At 40.5% G+C, this 13,622-nt stretch overlaps 1 protein-coding gene across 3 annotated transcripts in view; it reads left to right on the top strand.

The window, feature by feature from the left end:
* sorcs2 (sortilin-related VPS10 domain containing receptor 2) overlaps positions 1 to 13,622 on the top strand; it is a 270,943-nt gene that overhangs the window by 232,876 nt on the left and 24,445 nt on the right. For all 3 annotated transcript variants that reach the window (XM_055058490.1, XM_055058489.1, XM_055058488.1), the window contains exons 7-9: positions 1,193 to 1,311; positions 4,251 to 4,340; positions 10,948 to 11,127. In XM_055058490.1, the coding sequence (XP_054914465.1) occupies positions 1,193 to 1,311; positions 4,251 to 4,340; positions 10,948 to 11,127 (389 nt within the window). The remainder of the gene's footprint in view (positions 1 to 1,192; positions 1,312 to 4,250; positions 4,341 to 10,947; positions 11,128 to 13,622) is intronic.

Genomic DNA, 13,622 nt, shown 5'->3' with positions numbered 1-13,622 from the left:
CTGGAGGCGGCTGAACGACAAGTTCATCACCCTGAAGCAAATTCAGTTTGGCCTTTTATTCGGCTTACACGTGTACAGAAATTAAATGCGAGACGAACAATTTCAAACTGACAACATGAAGTTTCAAGAATGTCTGTAACTTTGATAGGAAAAGACTCATATCAGTGGCTGAATGTGTTGAAAGCTTTCCTCCCACTGCAGAGGTCGGAGGTCCAGACTCATCCATCCCATTGAAATGTAACATTGTACATGTGAACTCCAAACCTCACATCTGTGTGGGTGCATGAAGACTTAGAATGGGGTAGTATGCTACTTTTTATGTGTGTGTTATTCAAATTTTTTTCTCTGTTGCCAGCTTGTCCCGGCCTCTGAGTAGGATAATGTGTTGATATTGCTGATGCAGCTGCTGGATTGAAATTCAGCAGTGGGTGAGCTCTGCAACAGGTGCTAACCTCGCTGTGTCTGTCTGTGAGGATTAGCTCCCCCGGCCATTTGGACGCTGGAGCGGCCAATTTCCATGGAGAAGCTGCCAGATCTTATGGTGTTTGGACAAAAGAGATGTCTCAATTTCCTTTTCTTTCCCAACTCTAACACACTTTCATTTTTGCGTCACGCTGCGTGCAGCCTCCTCTGCTTTTTGTGTGGCAGGTCTACAGTGAAAGCTGAAGTTTTACTATTATTCCTTCATCTTTGTTTTGCTCATTTAACATCACTTAAATGGCTACTTGTGGGGCATCTAGAGTTTGTTTTATGTTTTAAATATCAAAAATGGGCTCAGTGGAAACTGCCGTGGCACAGACGCAAACATTTCCTGTCTTCCTTGGAAGTACAGCCAATTGACTGTAAGAAAAACGAGTGGCGCTTTTTGATTGGCTGCGCTGAAAATGCCAGCCAATAGCGTGTCAAGTTGCAATTTTTTTACTAAGACAAAAAATTATTAAAATCCAGAGTGGATTTTTAAGAACAACAATTATTCATGAAAGTTTCCATGAATAATTTGGATTTTTGTTTCAGCAAATTGCTGAGTCCACAAATACAGTGAACAGTCTGAATCACTATGGAATACCCAATAATATTAATAATAATAATGGTTGGCTAAATATTCAAAATGGACACAGAAAGGACAGAGAGCTGTTTTTATTTTCAAACGGTAACCAGTGTTTCCGCCCTGTCCCTTCATGTCTCTCCGCAGGTCACCTCTACGTTACCTGCCTCATCCAGAACTGTTCGGACAAAATGCTGACCGCCCAGTTTCTGGGTAGAATTGATCACAATTCGCTGCTGGTGCAAGACGACTACATATTTGTAAAGGTAATTATGGCCACTGAAGGATTGGTCTACAACAAGACATGTTTTCCATTTTAAAAGTGAAATATAGTGGAACTAGTAGTTTTTCACCAATATAAAGGAATTGTTGACTTAAAAAAAGCTTGTACTTCTTGCTGAAAAGTTACTTGTAAGCTAGTTGTGTCTTATTTTAAGCGTACCAATATATTTGCACTGGAACCTTGAGCTAAAACACTTAGTAAGATTTTGTTTTCTCTCAGTTAAAGCAGCATTACCTGTATTCATATTAATTTGTTCACTAACAAATTAATATGAATGTAGCCATCTTTGTTTCAAATAACTAAATGCTGATAAGACACATCAGACAAGACATGTATTTATTTTATTAGTAACTGTGTTTGCCTTCAGAGGTAAGCCTCTAACTTTCAGACAGTTTTTCCTCTAGATAAATTCTTCCTGTCCAGATAACTCTTCATGCACTGCGGTGTGCATAAAATCGAAAAAGAATTGCTATTCTGGGATTGTGTGCTGAATTAATTTCCTCTGTAATAGACTTGCTATGCAGTACAGTATACTAGAGCATGCAAAGCCCGATAACTGAATCCCATTTGCATGCGATAACAGGAAGATATACATGTGGCACGGCAGAGCAGAGTCCTTGTAATGAGATGAATTAGTCATATACTGTTGGGTTGTGCTCCGACTCTGTGTGTATCGCGTCGTATGTGGATGAATGCGTGTAAACGTGTGCTTGCGGCTTTCACTTTTGTTATTACTTGTTAGAGTGAATGAAATGCCTAGGGCAGCAATGTCATGTATAGTTATTCTTCAGGAATTCTCCCACTTCTCCCAGTATCACTCACCCACCTCTACCATATTAATGGACATGTGCAGATAAAATGGAGCTTATTGAAAATTGGGAACTGAGAAAACAAGTTTTTAAATGTATCCTTTAAATTCTCCTAAAGAAAAATAATGATTCTGAAGAGAATCATTATTTTTAATGATTCTCGTTAAGAATGTGGTCAAAAGAAACGTAGAACACAATATTTTGGTAAGTGTTGGACGTCCTCTGCTTCTTCCCTTGGCATACTTTTGATCTTTATGGACATTTGAACAATACGAGCTCCACAACTGATTCACATCCGATTTACTAGAGAAATTCCAATCAGGTCTTAGTAGGAGGTACTCCTCAGTCGGTGTTTTTTTAATTCTGTTAGATTTTTAATCTACATTGAATAAAGTTGACCACAGGGTTATGAATGATAATCTTAATAAGTTTACTTGATGGTCCACAACAGTTTCAAAATGTTTACATCTTACCAGTCTGGAAGGAAGTGAAACATTCCCGCAAATCTGTTTACATTTGACTTAGCAGATCTGATGTGAGGGGTTCCTCAAGGTCGAGTATTGGGACCTGTGAAGTTCCAATATAGAAATTATAATAAATAAAAACCATGAAAGCTGCTAGTTTCTTTGTAGTTTTGACTTGGTATTCCTCGGTCATTACTCTAAACTGTTAGCAGGGCTACTTTAATAAGATATTGATTCTTTTTCATGAAAAAGAGCTTGATCATATCTGGTTATAGAATCCATTTTGCATCTCTTCTTTTAACCTTCAGAGCTTTGAAGAAACAAGATCCTTATATCTAAGAACAATCATGTAATTATGACGCATTGATGAAGGTCAACAAGCCAGAGCTCTGTGATTTCCTTAGTTTTCCTCTTTACTCCTTTCATGATGGCGTTTGAGTTTTTAAAACTTACTGGGAATTTTTCTTTTTACACAGAGTTAATTAAATTCTAGAGGTTTCTAATGTTTTTCTACTTGCTGAATTATTTTTATTACTTCTAGCCTAACCTAGTTGTGTTGGGTTTTAGCTTTGTGATTGTATATACGATAATGGCATATAATTAACAATTACTTGCCTTAATGAACAGAGAGACCAGAGCAACAAAGGAGCCCAAGACGCTTAATTAGCCTCCAGATTTTTTCATTTGATTAAGTAAAAAATAATAATAATTGCATCACAGTGAGCATCTGTTTTATTTACAACACAATATGAAAGTAACTCACAGAGTTACAGAGCAGCCTTTTAGTATTAGATGCCGATCACAAATATTCATAGGCATGTACGAATCATCATATGAATTATGTACATTATGTCATACTCTTAAAAAGCGACTTTAAAGAAGCCTACTTCTGCTAAGAGAAAGACGAGTAAAACAGACATATCCTGTCAAAAGCTGAGGATAAAGTCCAGTTACACTTAATTGTTCCACTGCTCTTCAGAAGTTCAGTCAGTGTCTCTTTCGCCGATTCTGTTTTAAAAACTCGGTTGGTTTCATCACTTTTTCTTTTCCTCTTTTCTTGTCAGATCGCTCGTTAGCATTTAAGCACATTCCCATGCTCGTCTGCTCTCTTCAATCAAAGCCAGTGCCTCTCTGCGCAGCTCCTAAACGAGCTGACAAAAATTCAGATTTGCTCAAACAAGAGCGGAAAGAAAGAAATAAATTCCCCATTAATAGATGCTTTCAAAAGCAATTAATTATCCATCAGATTCAGAAAGGATTTTGAAAGATTTACTGTTAGCCAAAAATATAAAGGAAGCTGACCGGTGATGAGCAAAAAGTGCAGTGGTAGGTGAACCTCTCATGTTCGATATTCGGCTTCAGTCTGCCGTCAGTCTCAAGGCTTTTATGAAGCTTCCTCTGCAGCTGTGTTGGTGAAGTCAGGTTCAGCTGGAGGGCAGCGCGACTGGGATTTTGTGGAAATCTTGGAAATATACCTCCACAGAATACCAAGTCTTTTAAAGCCTAAATTTAAAAGAAAGTAAATTAAGAAAGTCCTATGTTATTAGATATAATGTCTCTAACTAAATGTCACATTTATCTAAAATATTTTTGCAATGTTCTGAACTGATGCTTCCATTTAGTGTCTTTTTCTCGTTTTGTCTCAATAGGTCACAACAGGTAATCGCACCAAGCACTATGTGTCCTATCGGCGCAATGAGTTCGTCCAGATGAGATTTCCCAAGTACGCCTTGCCGAAGGTAAAGAGCAGCAAAGCTGATGTAACTCTAAGCTCTCGTGTCAATCTATGAGTTGCCTCTGTTACTTCTGGTGATCCTCAGGGATGACTACTCGTTTCCTATTAGGTTTCCTTTTTAGTACAGTCTCTAATTGTAGTGGAATCTTACTAAGCATACGCACAAAGTCAAATTTATTTTTGTCCTTCATCCTTAAAGACATCTTAGTGACTCTTTAAGGATTATTGGAATAGAAAAGTGGTGCCCAAAGTCGGTCCTCGACGGCCAACATCCTGTATGTTTCAGTTCTTTCCTATTTCTTACTTGTTATATATTTCTGAATTTAGAGATTTTCTCTATGGTGTGCGTAGATGTCGGGCAAGGCCATTGGACAAAAATTGGAAAACTATTCTTTTGCTAAGGCTTGTGCAGAAGACCGAGAGAGAAATATCCAAACCCTTTTCTCCGGGGATTCCCGCCTGCATTGGGGAATCAGTCTCACCACCGTCTTATACAAACTCATCGGCGTTGGGTGTCAGCGTAGCACTTGCCCCTCAGATAGATTACGGCACCGGCCTGACAAATAATACGCCGCATAAAATATTCCCACTCGCACATCAATCCACCTGTGCGTCATGTCACTGCCGCGGTAAAAGACGATAAACGACTTTGTCTTCGGCCCAAGGTCGGACGGGAACCTTTGCTGTCAGCTGAAGCGGCACAGGGGGCTGTTTTAAGGCAACACCAGTCAAAGTGTTATTGACCTATGCTGATGACACACAGAGCTCGGGGGGGGGGAGCTTCATGTATTTTTCAGCGTTTAGAATCGTCCCTTCAATCGTCTGTCAATTGAAGGGACTCCTCGGAGTCGGTCGTCGTATACAGGCGCCTTCATCTGACTCCAGCTCCCTTACTTACAACGTCCCTGTGGTTTGGCTGCTATCTCTGCAGCACTCACTGATCCTTAAAGAAGGTGAAAGGGATTGAATTGCGTGCACACAATCCTTTTTGCCTTCAAGCACCTATGCGCTTGCACACACACACACAAAAACATCAAATTTGATTAGGTGTGGATGGGAGGCGGTGGATAAATCACTTTATGCATGAGCGTCGGCATACGGACGCCTGTGTGTGAGAGTGTGTGTTTAGTCAAAACACGCCCTAGTTGCTCCCTGTGCCTCGTCTCGCCTCTCTCTGCATGTGTCCTCTTACTTGGGTGAGCAGATAGGTCACAGTTTGCAAAGCTTTTAGGTAGAGCGACATGGGGCAAGGTGTTGGCAGTGACACGGGGGCCTGAGGAGAGATATTGAAGGAAGGAGATTAGGAGGGTGTGTGTGTGTTTCTGTAAGGAGGGCAGGAAGGGGGTGCAGTGTTTTGCTGTTTTTCTGCTGTGAATAATTGAAAAGCTCGGGGAATGAAAAAAAAAATGCAGAGGCCATCAGAGAAAGCTGTTTGGCTCTGTCCTGTGAGACCTGACCCGAGTTATGGATTAATTGCGCGCACACGCACACACACACACACACACATGCACGCAGACGCATAGGCACATGCACTGAATTTGTTGGGCTGTGAAATCACAGGCAGTAATTGTCCCTTTTCTGCTCGGCTTACAATCGCTTCTTTTGAAGGCCGACCTTTTTTGTTTTTGTTTTTTCTTCTCCTGGTTTGTTTATCCAAGAGCAATCAGAAACCTGGAACAGTAGAAAAGAGGTTTAATATTTCAGCAGTTGCAGTTGGAAGGTTGTTCACACTGATCAGTCTTGATAAATTGTCCTGGGGTTGAAGAGTCTTTTTCCAAGATGGTTGGCCAACACAAAATGCACCTGATTCAGACCGGGAAAGACTTTTGGTCCACTTGGTTGGTCCGGAAAAGAAGTGGAACAAACTAGCAAAGTGGTTGTTTGCTAGTTTGGTGTGTTTCGGTTTATAGCCAAAGCCATTCGGGTGTCGGCCATTGCTCCCATTGGCTGGAAACGACGGGGGCGGGGCAGTGCACAGACCCGGAGAACCAAACTTTGAAGTCCTGCTTGCTGCATTATTTCTGTTTTTGTGACACCATTTTGAATGTCGAGAGCAACTCAGGCTTCACGATGTGATGTTTCTAATTTTGGAACATCTGCAAATCGGTGCTGAAACCCAAATGAGGCGAGATGATCTGAGCTCCTGGCGTCTCCTTATAGTCAGTCGGCTTTAAGTCCGTCTCAGCGATCCAGAAATAAAAAGCCATCAGGTTCAGTTCAAATCTAATTCATTCCGTTAAGTTCACAAAAAAAACACTTAACAGACTTCCAGAAAAGCAAAACGTAATCTTACTTTATTAGATTAAAAGCTACCAAACTATGACTGCTCTGTAATTAGCACTGATAACATACTGACATTCATATTATTCACTTAACTGTTTTTAAGGTCATTCCTAACGCCAAAAAAAAAAAAAGTTTATTTTGGAAAAAAAATAATAGATAAGCTGGTTTTGCTAGAGATTATAATTAATGATATTTCAGAATAATTGTGGATTTAGTCTGGAATGCAGCAAGGAAAAAAAAAACAAAAACGTTTAAAGGTCAGTGACTTTTTGATAAAACCAAGAAAGACCGGGGAGCCTTTAGGCTGCATATACAATTGCTTTTTCAACTATAAAATGCGTCGCAATAAAAAAAAAAGAAAAGAAAGAAAAGTCAGAGTTTCATCTCGAGAAAGGAAGTTGAGTGAACGGATTGTCGCCGTCCATCCGGCTGTGACAGCTGATTGGCTGGGAGGTGGCGGTGGTGGGTGCTGTCAAATCTAAAAACAAATCTTCCCGGCGCGAGTTGTTGTGATGATGCAGACCAGGAAGCTGTGAGACTGGGAGCCCAGAACTAAACCCAGATGTTCCTGCTGAGGCTCTAATCCTTCCCACTGATCGCCTTGCTGCAGAGAACTTCAGAAGCTGTTTGAGAGCAACTGACTGAAATAGTGAGCAGAGGACAGACAGACAGACAGATAGATAGATAGATAGATAGATAGATAGATAGATAGATAGATAGATAGATAGATAGATAGATAGATAGATAGATAGATAGATAGATAGATAGACAGACAGACAGACAGACAGACAGACAGAGAGACAGACAGACAGACAGACAGACAGACAGACAGACAGACAGACAGACAGACAGACAGACAGACAGACAGACAGATAGACGGCTTTTCTTCACGACATTTAGGGGAGTTGCAATAGCATGTTTTGCTGGGCGATAAATTGTCCCAGAAGTCATTACGAGAAACAATAATACTGTCATTTTGAAAACATTTTCAACAATATAACGATGAAGGCAGGCTATTTCAAAGACACATTCTCAGATCAGTAAATTTTACTCTGAGAGACCATTAGATGTTTAAAATATATCTAAAATAAAGAAGCTAGACAACCAAAACAACAAACAATTAAAATGGATCATAAAGTCTCAACAAAACAAAGTGGATTTTTATGCTCTGGAAGCGAAATCATGCAAAACTGCCAGTCAGGACTTTTATAAAAATAAAAAATTATGAGAATAATAAAAATGCAAACTAGCTATGTTATGCTGTGTGTGAAATATATTCAGTGTTTTTCAAAGTGACAGCTTTTCAATAATAACAATACAGTTAACTACATAAGAATGCAAATGAAAATGATTAGATTGTGATTAATCGATGTATTGCTTATTGTGACGACAGCAGATTTACTTCAAGATTAATAAAACTCTAAACAGTTCTAAATATCTGTTTTACACCGCAAACTTCTTACCATCAGATTTTTTTCTCTTTTTCTGTCAAACTTTCTCATGAAAAGTGTAGAAAGTTTTGAAATAATGTATCATGGTGTCATTTTTTTAAATGCTTGTAGTAGTTTTTTTGTCATATAGGCCTATAGCTACAGCCATGAGTCAGCAAACTGATGAAGGATTGCTGCGTCACACTGACACAAGTCTCAGCTTTAAGCTGTTGAACCTCAGCACGGCGTAGAAAGAAAAGCCATTTCAATAACTTTCTGGCGTCAAGACTGTACTTCGAAACAATTTCTACAGCTGATATTCACACAGATCCGCATCAGCCTCTCGGGTTCACATGCGTGTGTTTGCTGTACTCCGCCGCCTCCGCCAAATCTTTTCAGCGGCGGATTACGTCGTCTCCTCTGCGGCGCGGCTTGACTGAACGTCAAAAGGCAGCCGGAGCTGTGGGTCGGCGTCCCTTTCAGCGCCGCCTCCTCCTGCTGCGGCTCCGCGCCGCTGAATGAGACAGGATGTCAGCCGTGAACCGCGGTGAAGCGGCGTTTAACGCGGAGCGGGGACAGGGAGGCGGAGGGCAACACACCAAACACAGACAGATACCTACCCCCATGTTTTCGCAGCGTCATTTCTCGTTTCGTGCTAACTGCGCTGGACGTGCGGTAAGCTTATTAAACGTGCCTCAGAAACCCAGGCCCAATCCGACTGTCTAGAAAAAAGGAATTTGGCCCGACTGAGCCTGAAGTGCAGCTCCTGTCAGCCTCGGATGGTAAATCTGAGCTTCAATTTAGAGGAGTAAAAACTGTACGGCCGCTGGTTTCCTGGCCATAAGACGTGTTGAGAGAAACTGCATCTGGACGTGTGTGAACCACTGCATTAAAGCAAAGTAGAAATAAGCCAGTCCGTTATTACATTACATTCCATGTCTGCTTGCTGATTTACTAGTCGAGAGCAAATTTTCTGGGATGTGTGGCTGACAGGAGCGGGACAGGGCGGGGCCGCACTTGCGTTTATTGAGCACTTGTTACAACCTGATGAATGTTTTCGCCTTACTTTCTTTAAAATGATTAAAACATAACTGACCCCCACTTTTAATACAGTGGGCCGTGCAAACTGCTTTAAATCATCATCCGTCGAAGCAAATAATGAGGAGCGTAACTTCAGACGACTTCTTTTCATCGCCCAGAAGCGGTGGAGGTGACAGAAGCAAAACTGTGCAGGGAAGCGTTAAATACCCAGCATCCTGCAGGAAACTGATCGCACCAGTTTGGGGATGAAAATAGAGACAAACGTAATAATGAAACAGAAAAAGAAACAAAGCAAAACCTCCACACCAATTCAGTCTGTTGTCAATTTGTGACCTTACCACAAGAACTCCATGTACTTAGACATTGCTGATCATTTCATTTATCTTGGAAGTTTGTTTATTGTTACTATTAATATTATTAGTCATTGTGGTAATGAAGAGCTCAGAAAACGTGAAACCTTATACATTTTCTGTTTATTTCAGCAGAGTTCACGTCCAGCAGACCCTCTTTGTGTCGTTAAATTCTCAGCTTTCAAAAGTGCAACCTTTCCGCCATTTCATACTTTTTTAGTTTCCGTTTTCAGGTCAAAAATGCCTAAAGCCAATTCATGTCCTCCTCATGAGTCCTTTGATCAGTGTGAACAGTTTATACCGGCGTTAGTAATGCATTGGATTGGGATCAGAACTCTCCCATGGATTCATTGAGCTCAACATTAACGCCGCTTTACGCTGACAGTTTTTCTCAGTTTGCTCGTTTTGTCATAATCCCGTCGCGCGCAATTTGCAACAAAGCCGGCTAATTGAATCAGAAACGTTGCTTTCATGAATATGAAGATCGATGCGCGGGCACCTTTTTTTTCTCCTGCTTTTCCGTCACTCGAAACGACAATAAATCCAGAGGTAATTGAGCCTGAGTGTGTCTTTATAATCAAGACGGAAGAGTGTTAATGATTACACACACCCTCTGAGGTGCTTCCCTCCACAGGCTGGTGGTTTTGTCTTCAGACGGTATGGTAATGTAATCAGTAATACGGAAAAAGTGCTGAGTCGCCCTGGTGTGGCTGCTACATTATTTCATGAGTGATGAAGCCGTTTTCCTCACAGTCCCAGGAGCACCGACAAATACACTTAGCAAGTTTGCTTTAGCTGCCAAATGGTTGTTGCTTTTTAACATTTTGAAGCGCTTCACTGTTTCTTTTTTATTTTTTTGCTGAATTCTCTTGTTGACTGGTACTGGTTTCATTGGTGTGAGATATCTGCTTTTCTTTGTGTATTTTCTTTTCAGCTTTTTTTTTTTTCCTGCCCCCAATAAGGTTTTTTTTTATTTTAATTCATATGAGTCACAACAACATTTATTTTCCCTTTGGGATCAATGAAGTATTTTTTTGAATTAGAATTTTATTTAAAGGGGTGGTGTTGACTTTAAAAAAAAAAAATTGTGTTGTCATCTTACTCTCTCATCAAAACGTCCATTTGGGCTGCAGGACTCGCAGGACTTGCAACCCAAATGGACAAAAGTGTGTAAAAAAAGAAGACACTGTGCACCAGATTCAGTCTGGGCGTTCAGCGGAATATCGTTCAGAACCTCGTAGGTCAAACCAATATTGAAGGTTTTTGGAGGCGCACAGCAGAGTTCACATCCAGCTGACCCCATTTAGTCCCTCCGTACTACCGAGCAATCGTATCTGTTATTGCTTGGAGTGTCTCACGTTGTTGGAGGGCAATGTGAGCGAGTGTCTTTTTCCAAATTGTTGCGGCGCAACACTTTGTCCGGAGTAAAAGTTTTAACCTGGGGTTGTTGTGTAGATTTTTTTTTTTTTTTAAAAGAACATCTCTTCTCCCCTCCTACCTCCTGCAGGACGTTCAGATAGTGAGCACAGACGAGAGCCAGGTGTTCCTGGCCCTCCAGGAGTGGTACCAGTCAGACACGTACAACCTGTACCAGTCGGACTCGCAGGGCGTCTATTACTCCATGATCCTGGAGAACATCCGCAGCACCAAGCAGCCGGAGGAGAGCGTCCTCATCGACATCCTGGAGGTGAGGCGCTCCGTAACAAATGGCAAATGTGTTGGTTTGTCTTTTTTTCCTCCTTCAACTTTCTCCCTTAATAATTAATTGAGTGATTAAATCTATAAGTTGCAACTATGAGCACAAATGAAGCCAGATGTTCTATTGGCGGGGAACCGGTGGAAACGTCGTGACGGTTTGCCCGAGTCCTAAGCAACAAAATGAGCATCTGATGATGTTATAAGTGAACGAACCACTTAGCCACATTTAAGGGTGATAGCGCTTACACTTCCCTTCATTAATCTTACTATCAGTAAATCCCATTAAAAGCCCGGAGCCACCGCTGTGCTACTTGGTCTCCTTGGGATTTATCTATCATAGGAAAGGCTTTCGACCGTTTTTTTTTTTTTTTTTTGCAGTGGGAGGGTTCTAGTAAAATGTAATATACTTTTGTCTCCTGAACCTATTTTTAATGTGTTACTCAAACAGTAGGTGGATCTTTATGATTTATTATTATTATTATTATGGCCTGGTTCTCGTGTTCCTCAAACTTTTTCAGAGACATTTAACAAACACTCACGGACCACCTAATTCACATGTGCCAAACTCAAGGGCGGGGGGCCGAATCTGGCCCACCGTAGCTTTTAATGTGGCCCTCTGCACTCCAAAATACACCAGTAAGCCCCTCTGGGCTTTCACAAATATGTAAAAACTCACAAAATCAAGTTTTCAATATTTCTTTTAATTTTTTTTTTCAAATTTTTACAGCAAATTTCTCTCCAAATTAGCCAGAAACATTAAGTTTACCTAGCTGCTGCCTCAGCCTTACTTGATGTCAAGTTGTCATCCGTGATTGATACAACATGTTTAGCATCATGCATTAGCGCAAATATTGCAAAAGGTTCTACTGGATGTTTCTCAGTTAGCGGCACAGAGTCTGGGATTTTGATTGTAAAAAAACCAAACAAAAAAAACACAAAAAACAATCAAGAAATCCTGGGCGGAAGATCAGAATCTTTTCAGATCTGAAAAGATTGGTAATAATTTTAAGAATTACTTATTGAACGCTGAAACGAACAGATTGTAATGACATTTTATCAGTTTAATGGGTTTTATCAATACATTTTGGCACAACCGGCCCTTTGAGAACATTCAGATCTTCGATGTGGTCCAAAATGAGAATGAGTTTGTCGCCCCTGGGCTAACTTGAAATTACCCTGCAATACATCACTTATATGTACCTTAATACATTCAACCTGAGATGAAAATGTTACCCAGAGCTCTTGTGGAATTAAGCTGTCCCCAAATACATGCTGCAGGGCTTCAGCTTGGGATTTCCTCAGATAAATGGTAATAAAAACCCCAATAAACCTAACATGTAAGACAATGTTTTCTTTCACGCCGAAGAAATCCCACACCGATCAGACCAAGGTCTGTGGCGCGCTACGTACCGTAATAGTGTTCTAAAACAACAAAAGTTCTGGAACTCTGCAAAGAGCAATTGCATGTTGCAGCTTTAGCAAAAAGAGCTTCCAGTTAGGGAACCAGATTCCCGCTGCCAGCAACACAACAGAATTGAAGATAAAAGAAAAAATAAACTGGAAATGGACAAGCCAGTTTCAGAAATCTTCAGATCAATTTCACATATTTAAAAGCAAAAGCTCGGATGTTGTCGGTTCCTGAAGGGCAGCATATTCGCAAGAATAAATGTGAGACTTTCCATCATTAAAGGCATAAATTTACTGTACTGACATTAGGATATTCACTCAGGTTGTAAAGTAGTGCATTTGTAAGAATAAGTGTGTTTTATTACACACTGGCAGAGCGAACTGGGAGGCATCCCAATAAAATGACCGAACAATCGTAAATCTCTGAGCAAACGGCCAAATGTTGGCACTCAAAACACTTCCCGGCTTTAATATCTGACTTATTGTTTTGTCCTCATTTGTCTTGAGAGGCGGTATTAATAAACGGTCTAGGCAGCTTATAGTGTTGTTTTTCCACTTTTTGATCACATTAGAAATAGCAGCCAATCAGTAAAGGAGTGCCAGGGGGAAAACCAAAAAAAAAAAGAAAAAGAGTTTTACAGGGGTCGCTGCTGAAGCTAATTGCCGTTTGTGTCGGCGTTCAGGATCTGTGTGTTATTACCAGCATCTCCCCACATGCCTGCTTAACGCTAGCTAAGAAGCTGTTGTCAAGGACAGAATATTTGTAACATGCTAGGCGTTGATAGCCAAAGTCAATTAGTTTCAATTATGCAACAAACTTGTTTAATGTAGCTAATTTTTCCAATGCTGCACCGTCATTGTTCCACTGCTAATAGCTAGCTGTGCTGCATTGTTGATGCTGGCTGGTACTCCAGCAGAATTTCTAGATTCAGCTTCACTTGTTATATTTGTAGTATATATATGTAATATTACTGTATTATTATTTTATGTTTACAGATAAACTTGTTTAATTCTATTCTTCACCACCATTTAAAAAAAGATTAAAAAATACAGAAGATATTTTAGAAACTATCTTCT

Source organism: Poeciliopsis prolifica, unplaced genomic scaffold (genome assembly GCF_027474105.1).
Source record: "Poeciliopsis prolifica strain line A6 unplaced genomic scaffold, Auburn_PproV2 SCAFFOLD051, whole genome shotgun sequence".
NCBI lineage: Eukaryota > Metazoa > Chordata > Actinopteri > Cyprinodontiformes > Poeciliidae > Poeciliopsis > Poeciliopsis prolifica.
This window is presented reverse-complemented; position numbering and strand designations above follow the sequence as displayed.